Here is a 21779-nt window from a genome sequence, read left to right as displayed (position 1 = left end):
TCCACCTCCACAGCCTTCTCCTCCACCTCCCCAATTATCTTTAATTCCAATTATATCCTTAAAGTTAAAATTTTTATTTTTATTATTTTATTATTTTAATATTTTAATATTTAAATATAAACTAATATAAATATACATTATTAAAATACATTAAAAAGATATTCAAAAATAATAAATCAAAATATTAAAATATCTAATAAAATAATAACAGAAACATAAAATTAAAACAAAGCTTAAACGGATGACATCCTTCAACGGATGTCAACATCCGTTTAAGGCGAAACGGATGTCGACATCCGTTTTGCCTTAAACGGATGTTGACATCCGTTGAAGGATGTCATCCGTTTAGGCTTCGTTTTCATTTTACGTTTTAGGGTTAAAGGATTATTGGAAAGATTATTGGAAGGATTATTGGAAGGATTATTGGAAGGGTTTAGGGTTTAGGGTTTAGGATTATTGGAAGGATTATGACTACGTACCTGGAGATGAACTACGACAAGCACATTATACCACAAACGCACTGCACCACGTACTGCACCGAAAGCAAGAGGAAGATTGCTTGATAATTCTTTTCACGATAACTGAGCTTTGCAGAAAAATATTTTATTCATACAAGGAACTACGTAGGTTATCAGTGAAATATGTTATAAATGAGTAAAATTAAAAACAATAATTCTAAAAATAAAATTTTACTGAGGGGCAAAATAGTAAAGGGGAGGTGGAGGGAGAAGGCTGTGGTGGTGGAGGGAGCAACACCCCATACTGTTTTATGAACCTTTGGTGAACCTTACAGATCAACTAGTTTAAATTTGTTTTATAACTTTAACTAAAAATAATGAGAAATAGGTTAATGGGTTAAAATATATTGTTGGGTGACTAAAATTAATTAGTAGGAAGGAATTTTGAATAAAAATATTTAAAACATATGTAGGAAGCTTTTCACCATGGATAAACTAGACACAATGTTCGATGGATTATATAATAATTTTATAAATACTTTCTAAGTTCTTTTAGAATGATTAATATCACTAAATAACCCACAAGTAATAAATATACAGTTAAAAAAAACATTTTAGTTCTCCAAAGCAAATAAAAATGCATTTCATTACTACAAATTTTATTACCATTAGTAAATTAAGAGTAAAAATTTCCCCTAACTATTCAAGTGCATCTTTTCCCAACATTCAACACTAAAATTCTTATAGGCTAAGTACACAAAACCTTTACAAACTGTACGCATGAAAGATTTATAATTCAATTTTTATGTACATATACTTAATCATTTAAAAAATAAAACTAATAACTATAATTGTAGTACTTGTAATGTTTATGATGTCTCTTCAGATTTCTTCTTCATACTACTTCTATTTTTCTTACTTCTGATGTTTTTCTTATATAAATGACTTAAAATAATTGTTGAAGGATGTATATTTTGAAGTCATTGTTTGTAACAACATTCTTAGAGTCATGTTTTCATGTTGACATCCTAAAACTTGTGGGAGGACTGAAACATTGTTCATTTATGCAATTTACTCCATGTCTGTTTCAATATAAAAAAGAGCTTTTGCTAGCTTATAATTATTATGCATATATTAATATCAAAACACTTTTTATTTTATTTTTATTATACTTTTCTTTAGTTATGTGGAAATTAATGTTTGTATAAATGTAATCTATTGTTAGACCCTACAAGAAAATTATTTGATCTTGGTTTTATTCAAAATGTTGTTTATCTTTCATAACTTAATGTCCTTATATTTCTTGATTTTGTTTTTTAATTTTATTTTATGTTTTCGTGACTCTGATGGAATGTTGTTTTATTGTAAAGGAACATATCGGCACATTATATAATCATTATGTACTTTCTTATTTTTTTTTCATAATATGAAGCTTTTCTCATATTTTTTTTTCTAATAAGGTTTTGTACTTATTAATGACTTAATTTGTTATTATTTATTCTATTATAAAAGTTATCTATCATAAACTCATTTAACCTTAATTTTTTTATTTTAATCATGATTTTATCTAAAAAGTAACTTTGTTTTCTATGTTTAAATATTATTATTTTAAATTTCTTGATAAAACATTAAATAAATTAAAATTATCTTATTAGTGACAATCAAATTTTAGATGTTAAAAAGCAAAACTTAAAATATATTAAACTTTTGTCCAACATAAACTTAAAATCACATAATAATCAATATAATAGTTATATCATCACTTAATGATTAGTACAAAAATAATAATTTAAAAAAAAATTAAATCCATCAAATATTCATTTAGAGATAAAAAAAATGAAATCTCTAAATATTAGTGAACTAAAATTATATTCACACGGAAAAAACTGAAATTAGGGTTCTTGATTTTGGGCTCACGACCGAGAATTGGATTAAACCCAATTCAACAGGCTACCCTACCATATTTAAACTTATCACTCTGGGTCTTCTGTACACCAAAAAATTTCGAAAGCCTTTATTTTTCTTTCAGGTAAGCTCTCACTTTCTCTCACCTTTTGCATTAGGGTTTCTGGGTAAAGAAATTCTCTGCGATTCCTCTGAAACTTTTGAAATACCTAAGTGGGGTTAGCGATAAAGGGGTTTAGGGCATTGTGGGTTTTACACCCTTCTTGATTCTGTATATTGGGTTAATTTATTGATGATTTTAATTCTGGAAGCTATTTGAGCAAAGAGGATGAGGCCGATTTTTGCTGGAAACTTGGAGTACGATACTCGTCAATCGGAGCTTGAAAGATTGTTTTCAAAGTATGGAAGGATTGACCGCGTGGACATGAAATCTGGTAAAGCACTCGTGGTTGTATCTGTTTCATTTTTTTTTTCATTAGTTTCCCTTATCTTGTAAATGGTGAGGATGAAGTACAAATTTGTTTTCATTAATTTTATTTTTTTGTTAAACCTTTTGTGAGCAAACCCTACCCTGTCGTCTTATTGAATTTTTATTTGACATGTTGAATTGTCAGTTGTTCAACTGATTTTGTGCTGTGTTGCCCATAGGCAGTGGCATCGGCTAGATGTCATTGTTTTTGTGAAGTTAGTGTATGAGTAAAAGAGAGGGTGTGGCTCAGGTTGAGCTTGTGGGGAAAGACAATGGTTTCTATTCCCCACAGAACACTTTCTTGGAGAGAGGCGAGGAACTTTAAGGTTGACTAAACCCCAGGTCTCAGTAGTGATCTCATAGGTGGTTCAAAGAGTGTGGCTTGTGGGATTTACCTTGGGCTTCCATTGGGGAGCCAAAGGACTTATTTATGGTGATTAAAGAAAATTAACAAAATAAGACGTTCATCTAAATGGGGTGGGGCGACCGTGTTTTGGAATTTGGATTTGAGCATATGGCTGCTTTTGTGGGCTGAATCTGTAGTTCCTATGGCCTGGTAGGAAATAAATGGAAGCCACAATTGCAGTGCCTGGAAAGAAAATCCTCTGGTTTTTAAGTGTTTGTTTTGGCGCAGGAACTTCTACTAAGGGGAAACATGCTGAGCTTCTGTCTTGGCTTGCCAACCTCTCTGCAAATTTTTTTTGGAAGAAAACCTTCTTGCTTGCCTGCTCTCCTTCTACCCACTGATCTGCATTTTCTCATCTGATCATTCGTCACTCACCTCACCATCTCCCAACATTGACATTTCCATCAGAATGTTCTTAGTGGGATCATCAATCAATTTATTAAGCAATGCATAGCTTATCTGAAAATAGGGGATCAATGAAATTCTGTCAAGTCATGCCATTCTATTTCTGAAATCACTTGTGCTGTCTGAATGGAGAAGCATGCTTAGCAGTCTCAGATCTGAATTTTGGATTTAACCTTTATTTGCAATCATGATTTTGTTCCTCATTCAACGCCTCTACAGCTTCATGTGCATCAGCCCTCATATATTCAGGTGTTGTATTCCTTTGTTCCTGACAGGGAAAATGATTTCCTGGTTTGGCTGATGTACTTCTGGTGAGGAATAACATGCTGATGTCTTTCATAATCATTTATGCCTCTAATACTAGCCTTGTTTCAGGTTTTGCTTTTGTCTATTATGAGGATGAGCGTGATGCAGAAGAAGCAATTCGTGCACTTGACAATGTTCCATTTGGTCATGAAAAGCGGAGGCTATCTGTGGAGTGGGCTAGGGTATGATAATGTTTTCATGATTGTATTTTGATTTTATTTATTGATGATAGCACACAAGAACAATAGTATCTTACCTGATTTTAATGGAAGCTTTTTCCTATTCTTTTCTATTGCAGGGTGAACGAGGACGCCATCGTGATGGATCAAAGGCAAACCAGAGGCCAACAAAAACCCTGTTTGTGATTAACTTTGATCCAATCCGGACTAGAGTTCGGGATATAGAAAAACACTTTGAACCATATGGAAATGTTCTTCACGTCCGGATTCGCCGGAACTTTGCTTTTGTGCAGTTTGAAACGCAAGAAGATGCCACTAAAGCATTAGAGTGTACAAATATGAGGTTAGTAATGGAATTATATTGTCTTGTAGTATAGTTACAAATATTAATTTTTTGGTTTCATTACACTTGCAGTAAGATCCTGGACAGAGTGGTGTCTGTGGAGTATGCTTTGAGGGATGATGGTGAGAGGGGTGACAATTATGATAGTCCCAGGAGAGGAGGTTATGATAGATCACCCAGTCCAGTTTATCACAGGCGACCAAGCCCCGACTATGGTCGTCCACGCAGTCCTGTCTATGATAGGTATAATGGTGGACCTGACAGGCGGAGGAGTCCTGATTATGGCAGACACAGAAGTCCTGATTATGGCAGGCGCAGGAGTCCTGATTATGGCAGGCGCAGGAGTCCTGATTATGTGAAGCCAAGGAGTCCTGATTATGTGAAGCCGAGGAGTCCTGACTTTGGGAAGCCGAGGAGTCCTGACTTTGGGAAGCCGAGGAGTCCTGATTTTGGGAAGCCAAGGAGTCCTGAATATGGTAGATTTCGCAGGTATTATATTCTTATCAGTAAATTTAAACCTTTCATGCACTCTTTTTCTTCACTCTTGCAGCTTATTTATTCTGCTTTATCTGCAGCCGTTCTCCAGTGCGCAGGTCTAGAACGTAAGGATGTCCGATTTTAGAGTAAGAAGAAAGGCTACAATGGCACTGTTACTTTCTAGTTGTTAGAATAGCAAGTGGTACATTATGTAGTAAAAGGGTATTTCTGAGTTTAATGTGGTTTGCGTCTTTATCTAGCAATTAGTGCCAATGGTTCCATAGGGACCTACTACGAGACCTTGTTTAGTGTGGGATTATTAATGCATATTTTTTCAATGACATCGTGCTTTGCTACAGCCCAAAGTCTCTTTCCGTAGCCTAGTATTAACACTATTGTGAATGAGTGTGCTCTTGCAGTTAATCTGTAATCAACTGTGCTCTAAAAGAAATGTTATTTGCTAACTCGCTCGTGCACTGATTCTACGGTGATATGCATTATTTTAAATGCCCTCTTTTTGCCGAAGAAACCTCATTCTTGTTTTTATCAAGTACTCCTATACACTAATTCTGCCCCAATTCTGAAAAAAAAAACTTGGTAAAAGTAGGTGTCTGAGTTGTATAAATAATTTCTTATTTGCTAGATGCTCGAAACCTTGGATGATATTCGTTTAGGTTTATTTGGTGTAGTAATTTTGGTAACCAGCATTGGCTTCTTTTTAGTCATTTTCAATTTAAGGTAGAATTGTAACGACTTTGATTATTCGCGTCTTGGATGCGCATCCCTACCTTTGCATGTTTCTGTAATGAATCAATTCTAAAAGCTAAATCCATCAAAAAAATGTTTATATTATTTAAGCGCTATTCGATTTGATAACCTTTTTTTTATGCTTTTTCTTAACAAACAACATCAAATGCTATTAGGGTGATAAAATAGGTTGGGTCTGACGGCTTGCCTATGTGGGTTGGGACGAATTGTGATTTTTTGTTCTTTCCCTTTTTTATTTTTATTTGAGATTTTGATTTTAGCGTTCTCAGAAGAGATCTATTGGTCTTTGTTTGATATTTTTAAGTGTAATTTTATATTTGAGAAAAAATATTAGATTTTAAATTTGGAAATGAAGGGGTGAGTTGAAGGTATTGAAAAATGACAGGTTTTTTGTGGCCTGTTTTTGTCACTCTTAAATGCTAATGGGTTTTTATTTTGTTTTTATATATCTTTTTAAGAATGAAAATATATATTAAAAAGTTAAGATAATAATTTCATACTAGTGAAAACGAAAAGTCAACTTTTTATATGGCAGGCTTGTTTGAACTTTTTTATTTGCTTAATGTGGTCTTAATAAACTTCTAGGGAAAACATCAAATAATTAGCCGTCGGCCTTCGGCAAGTGTTGAAATTAGAGTAATATAAGAAAAAATTTCGCATAATTCGGTCGAAGTTTCTCAAATTTCAACTCCTAAATAATAGGAGAATGGGTCTTGTTTTATCTATTTAATAGCTTTTTTAAAAAGAATTCAAATTTCATTAACCCATTTAGTAGAATTTAAAGTGATTTTAAGTAAGTGAAATGTATAGAATTTTTTTACAATTTTAAATTATTTTTTATAATATATAAAAATAAAGTATGCTTTTAATATTTAGTCTTCTTACTAAGGGTGTTAATAACGAAACCAACTAGGCAACCATCTTGGAAAGAAAGTAAAATTGATTTAAAGAAAATAAGAAAAAGCATCCACCATTATTTTGCCCTTTATCCTTTCATACATAACCACTGAATGTGATGAATCAGAATAGTCCTTTTTGCTCATCTCAATTTACTGAATTTGTGGCTCCTTTAACAGTCTCATGTCTACATCTTCCACTTCAATTTTTCAAAACTCATTTCCTCTTTCATTGACTTTTCCTCTTTCAACACTCACTCAATCATTTCAATAAGAGTAGTAATACAATGACACGCCTACGTGTCAGTTACATTCAAATGACACGGTCCACATCAGCGTTTTGGAAAAAAGAGTGCAGAGTGGATGAGGGTAAAATTGGAAAAAATAGAATTTGGGAAACGTTCTTCTTTCGCGCTCCTCGCTAGAAAATCCATTTAGGTTTTCTTTGTCACAAGCATTCTTCTCCATCAGTAGTGCCTCTATTCTGATTTCTGCTTCTTCGGTGCTTCCATCGCTAGTGCCGCTCCCAATCTCATCTCTCGATTGTGAGTTTGAGGTAGGGGTTTTGTTTTTTGATCTCTCCTAAGTGAGGGTTTTTCTATTTTGATTTCGCGTTTCCTTTTTGAAGTACATTGTGATGTATTTCTGCAAGATTATTTTCAGTACAAATGCTTTATCATTTTCGATGTGGGAACCAAACACAAAAATGGTATTAGTGAGTTTTATGTAACCAAAAACAATATGCTCTGGAATATCACATTGTGGTGATATACATTATGTCGTAATATGTACTCGTAATATACAGAGGTGGTAAAATAAACAAGTTTTATAGTTAAATATAAAATAAAAATTTGAAGCTTGTTGATGTATAGATTTTTTAGAAGAAATTGACGAGCTAGTCTTCGAAATGAAGACACACAAATGAAAGGAATCAAACCTACACTGCACTCTGCAGATGCAATTCCTCATTTTTTCCCATCCATCCATGTCATTGCTTTGTAACCACTCTTTATGCTAACCTCCCTATTTAAAACATGCCTTTATATATCATCCCCATCTTTTCCACTTTCTTCCCTCTATCAATGCTACGCCTTGTGAATGAAATCTTTACATGAATCATTCTAAACTTACTGAATTTTATCTATTTTTATTCAACTGGGAGGGGTCTATAAAATATTTTTTAATCTTGTCAGTCTAGCGTTTGCCAATTGCAGTGATGCAATCTTACTTAATTTTTCACCATTTCTAGTGTTGTCGAGTTCACAAGGTTTTTTTCTTGGGTCCAATAATTGATTATTGGCAATTTTAAATTTAGTCCTTTTGAAATTTTTAAGCATGATTGGCTAAGCGGGATGTAGTTGCTTGGAATTTTCTGAAGCTATAATTAATGTTAGGAGATGGTTGTTTTGTTTGAAATTTGAAAATGGCTATGAAAGCTAACAGAATTTATGATCATTAGGGACCTTATCTTCCATGGATGTGAGACTCAAGAGGTAAGTAGTAGCCAGGTTTCTATGTGTCTTCTACCATCTGGCTTTGGCAAGGCTTTTTTATTGGCTTTGTTTACTTGATATTGGAATATTGCAGAATAGCATATTTACCTTGACTTCTAAAGATCGAAGGGTGGAAAGTTTTGCTTTTTAGTATGTGATCACTTGATTTTTCTGGATTTTGTGATGTGCATCATCATTTATTAGCAGTTGGGAAGTATCATTCTTCTTTTTCATTTTCATCCCACAAACCACATTTTTCCTCCAACCTCAATTAATATATAATTACTTTTTTCTTTTCTAATCAGACAACAAATCTTCTCTATCATCTATATAAAATAGTTTTGCATTTTCATTTAATTGTTTCATCTCGCAGGTCTCATTTAATTGTTTCATCTCGCAGGTTTATTTGTGTACAAAACCTCTTTCATAAATAACCACATACAACTTAGTAGATAACCACTTACTGCACCTAAAAAATGTGATGATGATATTCAATTAAACCACCTTTATTGTTGTACAGAACCTCTTTCACAAATAACCACATAGGACCTAGTAGATAACCACTTACTACACCCAAGATATTGATATTGAATGAAAAAACCACTTACTGCAGGAAAAAATCAAATGTTTAACTGCATTGACGGTAAGAATAATAAGATTACTATGAATACATTACTTGAAGAAATAAGATTACTATTGAATTGAATCACTTTTATTGTTGTACAAATCACCTTATGACTTAGTAAATAACCACTTACTGCACTAAAGAAATGTGGTCCATTTGTTTGTTTGTTGGGGAGCTTGAGAAAGGCAGTGATAATTTTTCATCTAAGAACTTTATTGACCGTGGTGGGTTTGGGTTGTTTCTTTAAATCTGTCATCTTCCTCTTTGTCATGATTAGCACTTTAGGAATGAAAAAGCTTTATTCTGATATAGAAAGAACAAAGGGATGGAGACCTCTTACCAAAGTATAACTGATTTTTAAGTTCCATTTAGTCATGATATACCAAGTATTGTTTTTAATTGTAATAAAAATACTGATGTTGTGTTTTTATAAAACAAATTGTACACTAAAATGCTGGTACTTTGTAGTATATTTTGAGTTCTTTATTTGCATCGAAATAATGTTGTTTACGCTGTTTTGGGCTGATTCAAATGTGATAAAACCTTGTTGTCCCATGCTGTTAAAAATGCACTAAAATTCTTGTTGTATTGTGCTGTTTTGATGGCTGTTACTGCACCAAAAACTATACTGTTTTAACATAAAAATGCTGTAGAAATTGTTGTTGTATCTTTTTATTTTTAGCTTCTTGTTTCCTGCCAAAAGCTTTGTTGTTTGCTCCCAAAAGCCTTGTTGTATGCTACCAAAAAGCTTTGCTATTTGTTGTTATGATACATATATAAAAGCTTTGCTATATTGCTGTAAATTCTGCAGAAAAATCTTTGATGTTTTGGTTAAAAAGCAGCATAAAATATTTGTTGTTGGTTGTTATAAAACTGGTATAAAATCTTGCTATTTTTCTAAAAACAATACTTCCTGAAATGATTTTGGTGGACCACGATTGATGTTAGAATGGTAAATTGATGGTAGAATATATATATATATATATATATATATATATATATATATATATATATATATATATATATATATATATATATATGTTTTAAAGATGTATAGTAATGCTAATATTACTTGTGTTATTATGATGGGTGTTAAAGGGTTGGGTGTTGTTAATCTAACTTTAAGACTCTAATGTTGGATGGAGTGATTGTGTTGACCTTAATTATGCTTTGTTGTACCCTTATACAAAAACATGTTTTAATAAAATGACTGCTTAAATGAGATAAGTAGACTTATACATGAACCTGATTCCATGATTATGTTTTGTTAAGACATATTAGATATTGAATAAAGTAGAGTGCATGATAAAATATGCTTTGTACATTATATGACTCTATGTTATGGTGCATGGGATGAAGGGTTGAATTGGGGATGTCTGTAAAATATGTTTGAACATGCACAGATGTATGAAAATGAAAGGGATATGTTTTACGCATTGGTACTGCCTTTATACTGTTTGGTGTGTAATGTTGTCCTTAGGTGATTGCAATGTGAATAATGTGTTGTTTTGGATAATTGAGTGAAAAATCTGATGATATGAATGAGTTAAATACATATTATTTTACCAATATATTAAATTGAACTTGTCACTCTCATTATACAATGATGTTGATTGTGTTTGGTAAAATGTGCAGGATATAGTGATATGGACAGAGAAGTCAATGAACCTGTAAATATGCTGTAATTGTTTCAATTTAATATTTATTAGGTAGATTGTTGCATTTATTATACTAAGATATGGTTTGGTTTATACTTGCAGGGTAGAGTTAGAGTTAGGCACCAAGTCAAACCCAACCTATAGTTGAATTAAATGTTTCTCTGTCATTCTTTCATAAGGAAAGAATAAAGTCGACACCTTTTAAATTTTTAGTCGATTTGGTAGACACTATAACTGCTTATGCAATACCAGATTCATTTATACAACAAATGCTTTGATTTTGAGTAGTCTTCACTCATTTTTTGTGAATTCTGTAAACATATATGTTACTGTTATTGTGATGACTTAAAGGTAAAATCGAAAGATTGCTAAAGAGACATTGCCTTAATCACCTCCTAATAATGCATAAGCTTTAAAACAGCAAAACCAAATATATATAAAAGAAAGACTTCATGTACAAGATAAACATAATGATTGATTCTGGTTGGTCTTTCAATAACGAAGAGGGAAAAATATGGGCATATAACCAAACTTAAGGGTTATTAACATTAGCTATAACATACTATGATAATTAAATTGTAATTGGTCCAAACAGAAAACATCACCCTTTGAAGTTAAGATGACAACAAAGGACATAATACATTACCAAGAACATGTTGACAACGATAGGTGCATGCATATCACAATTAGTATGTAACCACTTACTGCACCTAATACATTACTAAGTATATAACCACTTACTGCACCTAAGATATGTGATGATGATATTTAATTAAACCTTTTCTATTGTTGTACAAAACCTCTTTCATAAATAACCACATAGGACTAAGTACATAACCGCTTATGTGATGATGATATTTAATTAAACCTTTTCTATTGTTGTACAAAACCTCTTTTATAAATAACCACACAGGACTAAGTACATAACCGCTTACTGCACCTAAGATATGTGATGATGATATTTAATTAAACCTTTTCTATTCTTGTACAAAACCTCTTTCATAAATAACCATATAGGACTAAGTTCATAACTACTTACTGCACCTAAGAAATGAATGATTGATATTCAATTAAACCTTTTCTATTATTGTACAAAACCTCTTTCATAAATAACCACATAAGACTAAGTACATAACCACTTACTGCACCTAAGAAATGAATGATTGATATTCAATTAAACCACTTCTATTCTTGTACAAAACCTTTTTCATAAATAACCACATTCGACTTAATAGATAACCACTTACTGCACCTAAGATATGTGATGATGATATTGTATTAAACCACTTTTATTGTTTTACAATACCTCTTTCAAAAATAACCACATATACAAAACTTCTTTCATAAATAACCACATTGGACTTAATAGATAACCACTTACGGCACCTAAGATATGTCATGATCATATTGAATTAAACCACTTTTATTGTTGTACAGAACCTCTTTCACACATAACCACATAGGACTTAGTAAGTAAGCACTTATTGGACCTAAGATATGTGATCATTGATATTGAATTAAACCAATTTTATTGTTGTACAGAACCTCTTTCACAAATAACCACATAGGACCTATTACATAACCACTTACTACACCTAAGAAATGTGATAATTGATATTGAATTAAACCACTTTTATTATCATACATAACATACATCAGAAATAATCACATAGTACTTAGTAGATATCTGCTTACTGTACCTAACAAATGTTATGATTGATATTGAATTAAACCACTTTTATTGTTGTTCAAAACATCTTTCAGAAATAACCAAATAAGACTTTATACATAACCACTTAATACAACCAAGGATCATTAGGGAATAGTGGAACTCTATAACACGTGTTTTTCAAAGAACAAAATGGACTATCCAATATTTGTTTTGAAATTGTAAGGTGTGTAACACAACTTGAAACTGATATAATAAATGGACAAGTCTTAAAACAATTCAACATAATTATATCACAAAACATTTCCATCATTTCTACAAGCTTAAGATGAATAATAATGGAACATCATATAAAACTTGGAACATAACATACATTACATAACCACTTAATGCAACAACATATTCATGATTCTGACTTTAGTACTTCACTAATTATACTACATAACAAATCCATGTAAACACGGACAATATTCAAAACTGACAACAATGATAAAACTGAAATACAAAATAGCGTATTATGATAGTCCTCAATTTGTTCCACTTTTAGTTCTTCTTTGATCCACTGCATTCAGGTTTGTCGTTGTGAACAGGTGGTTGTGAACGGGTGGAGTCAATTTTCTAAGGATGTCATCAACGAAACGTGTTGGAGGCTTGTTGATAACAATTGGTATTGATAGACATACTAAGTCATCAATTGGGCAACCAATATCACTTGCAAAAACCTGCACATAAGCGGAATATCATTCAAAGTGGTAAAAAAAGTTCAGAATACATATATCACCACAGTACAAAACACTTTTAAACTTTACCATTGTCGTGATGTGATAGGTGGAAGACAAGTATTTGTCATCTTCTAGTAACTGCAGTCTGCATATGCAAAGCAGAAAATAAAATGATTTCAGATGAAATAAATTGTTGATGCATATTATGACTATTTAACCAAACTAAATTACTTAAAGTAATCCATGTCATGGAGTTCAATCAATAATATTTATTTTGCTAATTATTATTATTATTAAACCAATGACCAAAGTCAGACAAAGTGAGGATGGCAGTCGTGAAAATAAATTGCCCATTTTAGAAGCAACTATAGAGTTGGCCAATCAAAACTCATCAAAACAAGGACCTCATACTATGTCTAAGCAAGCCCAAAAACACAAAGGACGGTAAAGATTCCTACAGGTTTGCCCAATGGAGTTGATATTAGAATCTTAAATCTGTAATATGGGGTTTGGATATGTTGACAACATCTATTTCTCTAAAACTTTTTACCAAGAAATCCCTTCGCTCAATAAATGCTTTAACCATGGTAGAAACTGCTTCCCCACCAGCATAACCTAGACCTAACGCAGCAACTGCACCTTTCTGGGAAATACTAATGGCCCCTGAAGTGAACTAAATTCAATATAATGCATCGACCACTACATCTCACATATAATATGGTATAGAAACAAAAGTCCAACTGATTCCAAATGAATGCTAAAAGCTTAATGAAATGCTAAATCTCGCTAAATTCGTTTGATGTATTGTTCTATCAAAGGGAAATCAAGACAAGTATAGCATAGGATGAGCCAGATGAAATGCCAAAAAATAATAAAGCATACCTGACTTTGGATCTTTCCACATGCACCAACAAAATGTTTTGGACCAGCAATATAACCAAGCCGCCAACCTGTCATTGCAAAGGCCTATATGAAAACAACTCAAAAACATCATAATCAAGTTTATAGGCATCCGTGTCTAATCATTCATTGCAACCACACTGTGAAATAGACCATAAGCATTTCAATATAAAATAAAAATGAATGAACAACACACCATTCAAATCTACAAAAAGATTACATACTCACCTTAAAAAATCCATTTACACTTACAGTTCTGTCCCACATTCCCTGTAAAGATGCAAAGCTAGTGTCAGTTGTTGGGCCATAAATTATGTGTTCATTTTCATCCGAGAGAACCTGCATAAAACAACCATCAAGATCTTTAAAGAATATATCATTTAGGTTGAAAACATTGAAGCACTAGTGATCTTATTGTGAATGTATTCAATGACAATACCAGAAACCTAGAGTGCTTTGCAACCATCTGGGCTATATTTTCAAGTAATCCCTTAGGGTAGACAGATCCAATTGGGTTAGATGGCGAGCAAAGAATGAGCAGTCTCAAACTCAGTTCTTTTGGATTCAAGGAGTTTGGGATCTAAGAGGAAATTATCAAATATTGATGTTGGAAGAATCACACGAGTTGCATCAGCCAACCTTGCCATTTCTGGGTAACTAACCCATAATGGAGCTGGAATAATGACCTGAAAATTCTCACCACAAATGAAAGTCACCAAAGTCAGCAAAAGAAAAATTAACATATGGGCGTTACCATATATAATAATTAAATTTTCAACCTACTCAATTTCATCTGCCACTCATATACCAAAAAGACATCCAACTTATAGGAACCAACTCATACTTGTTTCTTAAAGTGTAACTGTCATCTAAATTACTTACCACTTTTATACTCTTTTATTCCCTTTCAACTAATTCCATAACAATATCACAGATTCAAAAAAATATAATGATTTTTTCGGTGGTTTTCAACATGGTGCCTCTTTAAATTAAATTAAGATAGCTAAAGTAACATTGCATAATACAAACAATAGTGCAAAGGAGGAATATGTCAGCTAAATCTGAAAAGTTTTCACACTTCTTTAAGGTATGCCAGATCTTGACAAAATTCTGAGATTGCCTGTATAGTGTCAAGTCGGTAATAACCACCTATAAAGTTCTCTTTATGTTGACCTGATTTTTGGGCTATGCATTGTCAATTTTCATTTTCTTTTTGTGTTATTTCAAGCATATTCTTTAACAATATATACTAAATCTAGCTAGATATGTTCTCTAGGTTTGAAATATAAAAACAAAGAGAAAGAAAATAGTTAGGAGTAATGCATAACCCAAGATTGTAAGTGCAGAATACAACTGAATCAATAATATTAACCTAAAACAAGTTAATAGCCCGAGGATCTCACCTATTAGACCATTTTCATAATGTTGAAACCGATACCCTTTCATCCAAATGCAATTTGTTTCGTGCTTCTTTGTTTTATTTTACATTTGAACAAAAATAAAATAAAACAAATTACTTGAAATCAGTGAACCAAACACATACTACAAACGTAGACACATTTTTTCTTCCTAAATAAGCAAAGAAAAGATAAGGCCCAAATTTGTTATAAAACACAAGGAATAGTGTCAAGGTTTTCATGATAAATGGCATAAGAGGTCTTATGCATTTAAAACTGCTCAACCTCATCTTTATCAAACCTTGCCCCTTTTAGTCTAGGGTTTTCGAAAATGAACACAAAAGAAGAAACGAAGAAGAAGCACCGCCCACCGTCCGATCACGTGCACCTTCCGATTAAGTCACACCGCTCAAATTCTCGCGTTATGAAGAGAAAAGAAGAGAGGAAGAAGAAGCACCACCCAAACTCTCTGTCTCACGCCTTTGCCCCTTTATTCTAGGGTTTTCGTAAATGAATAAAAAAGAAAACGAAAGATAGAGAAATGATGACAAAACAAGAAAGGAATAGAAAGGGGACAAACCTCATGCTTCGCACTTTGCCGGTTCCAACTCTTCTGATCACCGATCACGTCTAGCCTGTGGCAGCCATGGAGTTCTCCTTTTTTTTCTTTCTCGCTCTCTCTCAACCTTAACCCTAGACTTCCTCTTCCAAGATGAAAGGGTCGACTATGAAAGGAACGAAAAATTTCAATAAACTTTTCAGGCACCGCAAATGACAACTTTGCCCTTAATGACATTCAGAAAAATTGGGCCCCACCCGTGTCAAATGAGTGTCAATTTCTTTAGCCGTGTCAATTGGGCCCCACCATTATTTTGCCCTTTATCCTTTCATACATAACCACTGAATGTGATGAATCAGAATAGTCCTTTTTGCTCATCTCAATTTACTGAATTTGTGGCTCCTTTAACAGTCTCATGTCTACATCTTCCACTTCAATTTTTCAAAACTCATTTCCTCTTTCATTGACTTTTCCTCTTTCAACACTCACTCAATCATTTCAATAATAACTATTGATCGAAGATGAAACCATCAAATGAAACTATTATCAGATAAAAATGTAACAAAAATACCTTTCCTGAGATAAATTTATCTATAAACACTTACAAGATAACAGAAAAAAAAAAAGATTCAAAATTTATCTGTTATTGGCTATCATTTGATGATCATATTGTTTGGAGAAACTCATTTCATTAATAATGAACACCCCTTGAAGACAAACAAGAGTTTCATGAACTGCAGCACAGATCAAACCAGATAAGATTCTGATACATGATGACAGAAGGATCAATAACAAGAATAACATATCTAAGCTGAGGACTTGCTGAGTTCTTGATGAATTGCCTTTTCCAGCCATGCCTCAGCATGTTCCATGATTCCAGGGCTGAGCCTGATCATGAGAATGCAAAATTCAGTTTGATTAAGCTTTCCATCTCCATCAAGATCTCCTTGTCTAACCATGGCATCTGCATCCTCCATAGTCATGCCCTCCATGCCAAGAAGAGCTGAATTTCTCCTCAGACTCTCACTCGTTATCAAACCTGTTTCTGGGTCTGATAGAAGCTTGAAACCTCCACAGAGTTCTGAAACAAAGGATTCCACATCAAGCTTCTCTGCCATGACTGGTAGCAAGTCCTCAAACTCTGTCTCTGTCTCCATGCTGCTGCTTTGCTTCATGCTCTGTTGCTTGCTTTCCATTTTATGATACCAACCTTCCCTTTTCTTCTGCTTCTCAACGTTCCAAAGCAGAAAGCGACTTTTCAACACTCAATGAGAATTCGTTAGGACAAGTCCTCTTTTATAGACATGTAAAAGTTCTTCCTTTTCGAACGACTTATGAGGTTCATTGAAACTCCAAAATCACCATTTATAGATTCCATTCATCTTAAGATACACTTGGATCCGTAAAAAAGAGTTACTAAAACTAGTTTATTTGTTGCATAAATTTACTGTAATACACGTAATTTATTTATTTTTTATTTTATGCTTACTATTGACAAATGTAACTCATCATTTTTTACCCATAAAATTTAATATGAGAATTGAGAAATCATTGAGTTATTAATCATTCAAAATTGTAATTTGAGAATTTAGATTCTCTTCTGTTAGATTTTTTTGTGTGCTGTTTTTTTCGGAATATACTAATGAATATTAATTTTTATATTTTAAAATATATTAAAAAGATTTTTAAAATACCAGTATCAATGTATTTTAATGCTTAACAGAAAACAACATAAAAAATTCTAGTAAAAACTTCGGATTCTTAATTTGATATCATTATTAGTTTCTACCAAATTTGGAAGTTGGATTTTTCATTGGCTTTACACAGTATTTACTAAAGGAATCAAGAGCTAATATAAAGAATAACTATTTATTTTGGTAGTTACTGTGACTAACACTCTTTTTAACAATTGTTCTCTTAAATGTAACTTTATTTCTCTATGGGTAACTTCTAGAAACCATCACAGGATGCATACTTTTTTTCATAGTCTCAACATAGAATAATATAGAATAAATTATAAGATGATGTCTGTAGTTATTTATATATTATAAATTTATTTTATTTTTAATAAATATATTAATGCCGATCTAATAACAAATAATATTATAAATTCAACAAACAATAAATTTTATTAAAAAAGCTTCAAATGACTTTTTTAATATCATATTAAAAGATAAACTTTAAATATATTTAAAATTATATAAAATCAAGTTATAATATGAGATTTTTATTAATTTGATACTGTAATTTTGTCTTTTTGAAAATGATGAATAGAAAAGAAAAGGAAGTTGTGATGATAAGGTTGAGCATGAGAGACAAATATGTGGGTCAAAAGAATATTTAAGTAGTATTGGAGAATTGGGAATTGTTGTGAGTGAAGAAGTTGAGGAATCTAGAGAAGACGGTTATGTTATGTTATGTTATGTTATGTTATGTGTGTGATTGAGAAGTAGACATGTATATATGATTTGATTTTTCATTTTCATCATAGGAAGGTTTCTAGGAAGCTGCCTTTGGTGGGAACAAAAGGATATTCTACTTCAGACGCAATCTTCAGTTCCATTCTTTGCCTTCCATGAACCTTCCTCTTCTTCCATTTCTATTTCAATTTTTCCTATTCTGTCGTCTTCTCAATCAATCATATACATCACAACTGCCATAATAATTTATTTCTTCTGTAATCACAGCCTTTCCACATGGGCCATGCAATTCTCAATCGCAACATTTTATTATTTTTTTATATTTCTTTTTTCAAATCATACTAGCTAGTTTTACTTTGGTTTGCTTTCTTTGCATTTTATATTTCTCTTCCTTTGCTTTCTTTCGCAACATGCCCTTTTCACGTGTTTCACAACTCTACCAATCATAGTTAATCATTGTTTAGTGGCAATTTTTTATGATCATAATAAACTAATTAGCAACTTTTGATGATTAAGTTTTGTTGATTTTAAGTGTGAAACATGAAAAAAAAGTTGGATTTTAAAGAGGTAAAAAGAGAAGTAGGTTTCAGGAATTGATAAAGGTAGTATTCTATTTCCACATAAGAAAACAAGAGAGTTGGAAATCTTTTGTTGTTTTGGTTTAAATATTGTTCAAGTTGTTATAGGGTTCTTGGAATGATTGACGAAGACGCAAGCATCGAATACGATCGATCATGCAGAATGAAGTACTGTTGAACTGTTGGATTTAGGCATGAGAATAATGCTTCTGATTTTTGTGCCGACTTGCATAATGTGAGAACACAGACTTCAAATCAAAATAAATTCAAGATTGTGTTTTATTTTTTATTTTTTAAATTAAAGAAAAATTCGTCCGATCATACTTAATAATGTATTAGCTTCGTTATGTTATCATCCTGTTTTATGAAATTGTTTAGGCAATTTACTTTTTATGAGATTTAATTAAGTTTCGGGGTTTTTTTTTTTATCAATATGAGTATTTTTAATTGAGTGTTTAATACAAATTTTTAGCTTATAATTTTAATTTATCTATTAAGGAAGTGACATGACTCTTATTTTTTATAGTCGCTTTATTTATTTATTAGTGTTAATAAATATAAGACTTTGTGGTTAATATGGTTGATAAGAGATTTTGATTTTTTTTTGTTAAAAATTTGTTGGATAATGATGTCATGCTTTCCATTAGTTTTCATGTTATTATTAGACGATAAAAAATACTGTTCAGTAGTAAATAGTTGTTATTTTCGGATTTTTATTATCCGTAACTAATGGATATTTTAAATAGGTTAGGTGTATCTGATTGTCATTCTATCCGTACTTATGAATATTTGTCATTTGAAAAAAAAAGTTAAAATAAAATTTAATTTATATTTTATTACATTAAATTCTTTTTTAATTTTGTTTAGATTTATTTTATAAATTTATAAAATATATTTTTTAAATATTCATAGATAATTGTATATGCTTTCAAATTTTAAATACCCATAAATATATATTAAATTGATATCTAGCCATTACAACAAATAAATACTTTTATTACGGAGATACTATTCATATCTTACCTGACATAGTATCATTCCTATAAGTATTGTTGTCACCGTTATGTTAATATAAACAAAGAAAAACTCTCTTATAATCCAATATATTTTTAATAAAAATAATCGTTCTTCTTCTTAATATATATAGAGTAAAGTAAGACGACTAAGTAAAATATCAAATCATACTATCTTTAAAAAGTTAAAAAACAGAAATATAAAAAAGTTTGAGGATTGAATATACTAAGAACTCTTTGTAAACGATTAAAAACTTAAAATCTTTTTAAAATTGACATTGTCATCAAAATTCTTTTGGAGCTATAACATATTATTGTAATAAAAGCATAGAGTATTTTGTAAATTTCAATTTACTACTACCATTCCCCAGCTTATTAACAAAGAGTATTTGAACAAATTATAAATTTCAATTTTCAGCACAATTGTAACATCCCAAATTCTCACATTGGATAATTCATAATTTATATATTGTAACATTACATTTACGGTAACATCCCGTAATCTCACCCTTTAAAATTTCCTAGTTGATATAAGTCTATACATGTAAAAATGTTCTAATTATAGTTCTTCTACTTCTCCCTTCCTTGGCACTGAGTGAGGCAACATTCCTTCATCTGCTCCCGTATAACGAATTATACGATCATCGCACATACCCAAACACAAACAAGTAGGGTGAGCTAACATGCAACCAATCATTTATGAAACATGCATGCAAACCTCATATAATAATTATGTCATACATACTCATACCATCATACAACAATCACATCATACAAACACAAACAAGTAGGGTGAGCTAACATGCAACAAATCATTTATAAAACATATATAATTACCTTGATATAAACATCATATAATAATTATGTTCGACACTCTCATACCACAATTCCTATTAGACACTCGTCTCACAATACCCAATAGACACCACAATACCCAATAGACACTCATCCGGATGATACGTTGATGAGCGGTCACGGGAAGTTATGCACTTGTAATGACTTCTACTTCTTCTTTTTTTTTAATATACTTTCAAAATACTTCATACCATTTACAAGGTTAATCCCCTCACTATGTCCAAAACCGGCACATAGACCAGGACCTCCTGCTCCTCTCACCACATAATTCATCCCTCTCTACTTGAGACGAGATGATTATTAGAGTATCAGGATAACCTCCAACTACGGGACCCTCAACATCAACATATACACAAATACCATAACATTTATTTAATCTCTCCACAAGACTCATACCATACTAATATTCCTCAACTCACATTATACCCTTACAAAATCTCCCCATACTACCCATAACATGTTCAGATGCATAAATTCAAATGCAGTATAATAAAATGCAATTATCACAATTATAATTCATAATTCCATATCTACCACAAAAATGAATTCATCAGACATTTCCATTCCAACAAGATATATTGCACAATATTTTAATAGTACAAAATCTGTTCAATAAGATTTAAGTTAAAAACTTGTCGAGTAGACTTCCAGGAAAGAGAGGTGCGTCACAATGGACAACTTAAGTACCAAATCTTTCCTTAGCCAAAGTGTTCCTCAACTAGTTTTTAACAAATTTCTTATTTACAGATTCAAAACAACAGCATGTAATATTAACACCGAATTTCAATATAGATAAACATACAGTAAGCATTAACAGTATTCATACATAATTTCAAGATATGAATAGTAATAAAACAATACTAAGTCATAATATAAAAGCATAGAAATACTAAATCATAATATAAAAGCATAGAAAAGTTAGCTCCCCTACCTCTATTCCAGACGTCTCTTGCTCTGAATTTATTTCTCCGAAACCTTTCAGAACCTCTACTCTTCTTGCAACTAAAAATTTCTCTCTAACTTTCTCTCACTTGATTTCTCTTCTCTTGGTGCAGAATAATCTTCCCTCCCATGGTTATTTATAGTAAAAAAAATTTACTATTCATTAATATTTTAATATTATTTATTATTTTAATATTATTTAAAAATAATATTTCAATCATTTTCTCACCAAATCTGATCCTAATTTCTACCTACTACTTTCTTCCATGCTAAGAAATCCAAATGCTGAAAATTTATTTTTACTATTCACTTTTTACTATTTACTATTTACTTTTT

At 31.7% G+C, this 21779-nt stretch overlaps 3 protein-coding genes and 1 long non-coding RNA gene across 8 annotated transcripts; 2 read left to right on the top strand and 2 right to left on the bottom strand.

Moving 5' to 3' along the window:
- The first annotated feature begins 2357 nt into the window (after positions 1-2357).
- LOC124831536 (serine/arginine-rich splicing factor RS31-like) lies at positions 2358-5306 on the top strand. Its single transcript, XM_047305550.2, has 6 exons — positions 2358-2487; positions 2675-2797; positions 4019-4131; positions 4248-4471; positions 4544-4960; positions 5047-5306. The coding sequence occupies exons 2-6, from the start codon at positions 2692-2694 to the stop codon at positions 5075-5077; spliced, it is 891 nt and encodes a 296-aa protein (XP_047161506.1). The 5' UTR covers positions 2358-2487; positions 2675-2691; the 3' UTR covers positions 5078-5306.
- A 1381-nt stretch (positions 5307-6687) lies between these two features.
- Positions 6688-10678, top strand: LOC148191411 (uncharacterized). Its single transcript, XR_015782890.1, has 4 exons — positions 6688-7168; positions 8072-8105; positions 10366-10400; positions 10491-10678. It is a non-coding gene; the product is annotated as an uncharacterized LOC148191411 (long non-coding RNA).
- A 1708-nt stretch (positions 10679-12386) lies between these two features.
- Positions 12387-16039, bottom strand: LOC124829423 (bifunctional aspartate aminotransferase and glutamate/aspartate-prephenate aminotransferase-like). Of its 5 annotated transcripts, XM_088102325.1 has the most exons (7): positions 15657-16039; positions 15083-15149; positions 14119-14365; positions 13908-14018; positions 13662-13729; positions 12867-12924; positions 12387-12779 (listed from the first exon to the last, which is right to left on the bottom strand). In XM_088102325.1, the coding sequence occupies exons 3-7, from the start codon at positions 14143-14145 to the stop codon at positions 12585-12587; spliced, it is 459 nt and encodes a 152-aa protein (XP_087958451.1). In that variant the 5' UTR covers positions 14146-14365; positions 15083-15149; positions 15657-16039; the 3' UTR covers positions 12387-12584. The 5 variants fall into 5 exon arrangements, with proteins under 5 accessions (XP_087958451.1, XP_047158881.1, XP_047158883.1 ...); XM_047302925.2 differs by lacking the exon at positions 15083-15149; XM_047302927.2 differs by lacking the exon at positions 15083-15149 and having other exon boundaries at positions 13908-13949.
- A 205-nt stretch (positions 16040-16244) lies between these two features.
- Positions 16245-16971, bottom strand: LOC124829432 (calcium-binding protein KIC-like). Its single transcript, XM_047302938.2, has one exon. It carries the CDS (start codon positions 16829-16831, stop codon positions 16442-16444), a length of 390 nt encoding a protein of 129 aa, XP_047158894.1. The 5' UTR covers positions 16832-16971; the 3' UTR covers positions 16245-16441.
- Between the last annotated feature and the right edge of the window lie 4808 nt (positions 16972-21779).

This window comes from Vigna umbellata, chromosome 11 (assembly GCF_029865625.1).
Source record: "Vigna umbellata cultivar VRB3 chromosome 11, Vumbellata_1.0, whole genome shotgun sequence".
NCBI classification, from domain to species: domain Eukaryota; kingdom Viridiplantae; phylum Streptophyta; class Magnoliopsida; order Fabales; family Fabaceae; genus Vigna; species Vigna umbellata.
Note: the sequence above shows the minus strand (reverse complement) of the source record. Positions and strands in the feature narration are given on the sequence as shown.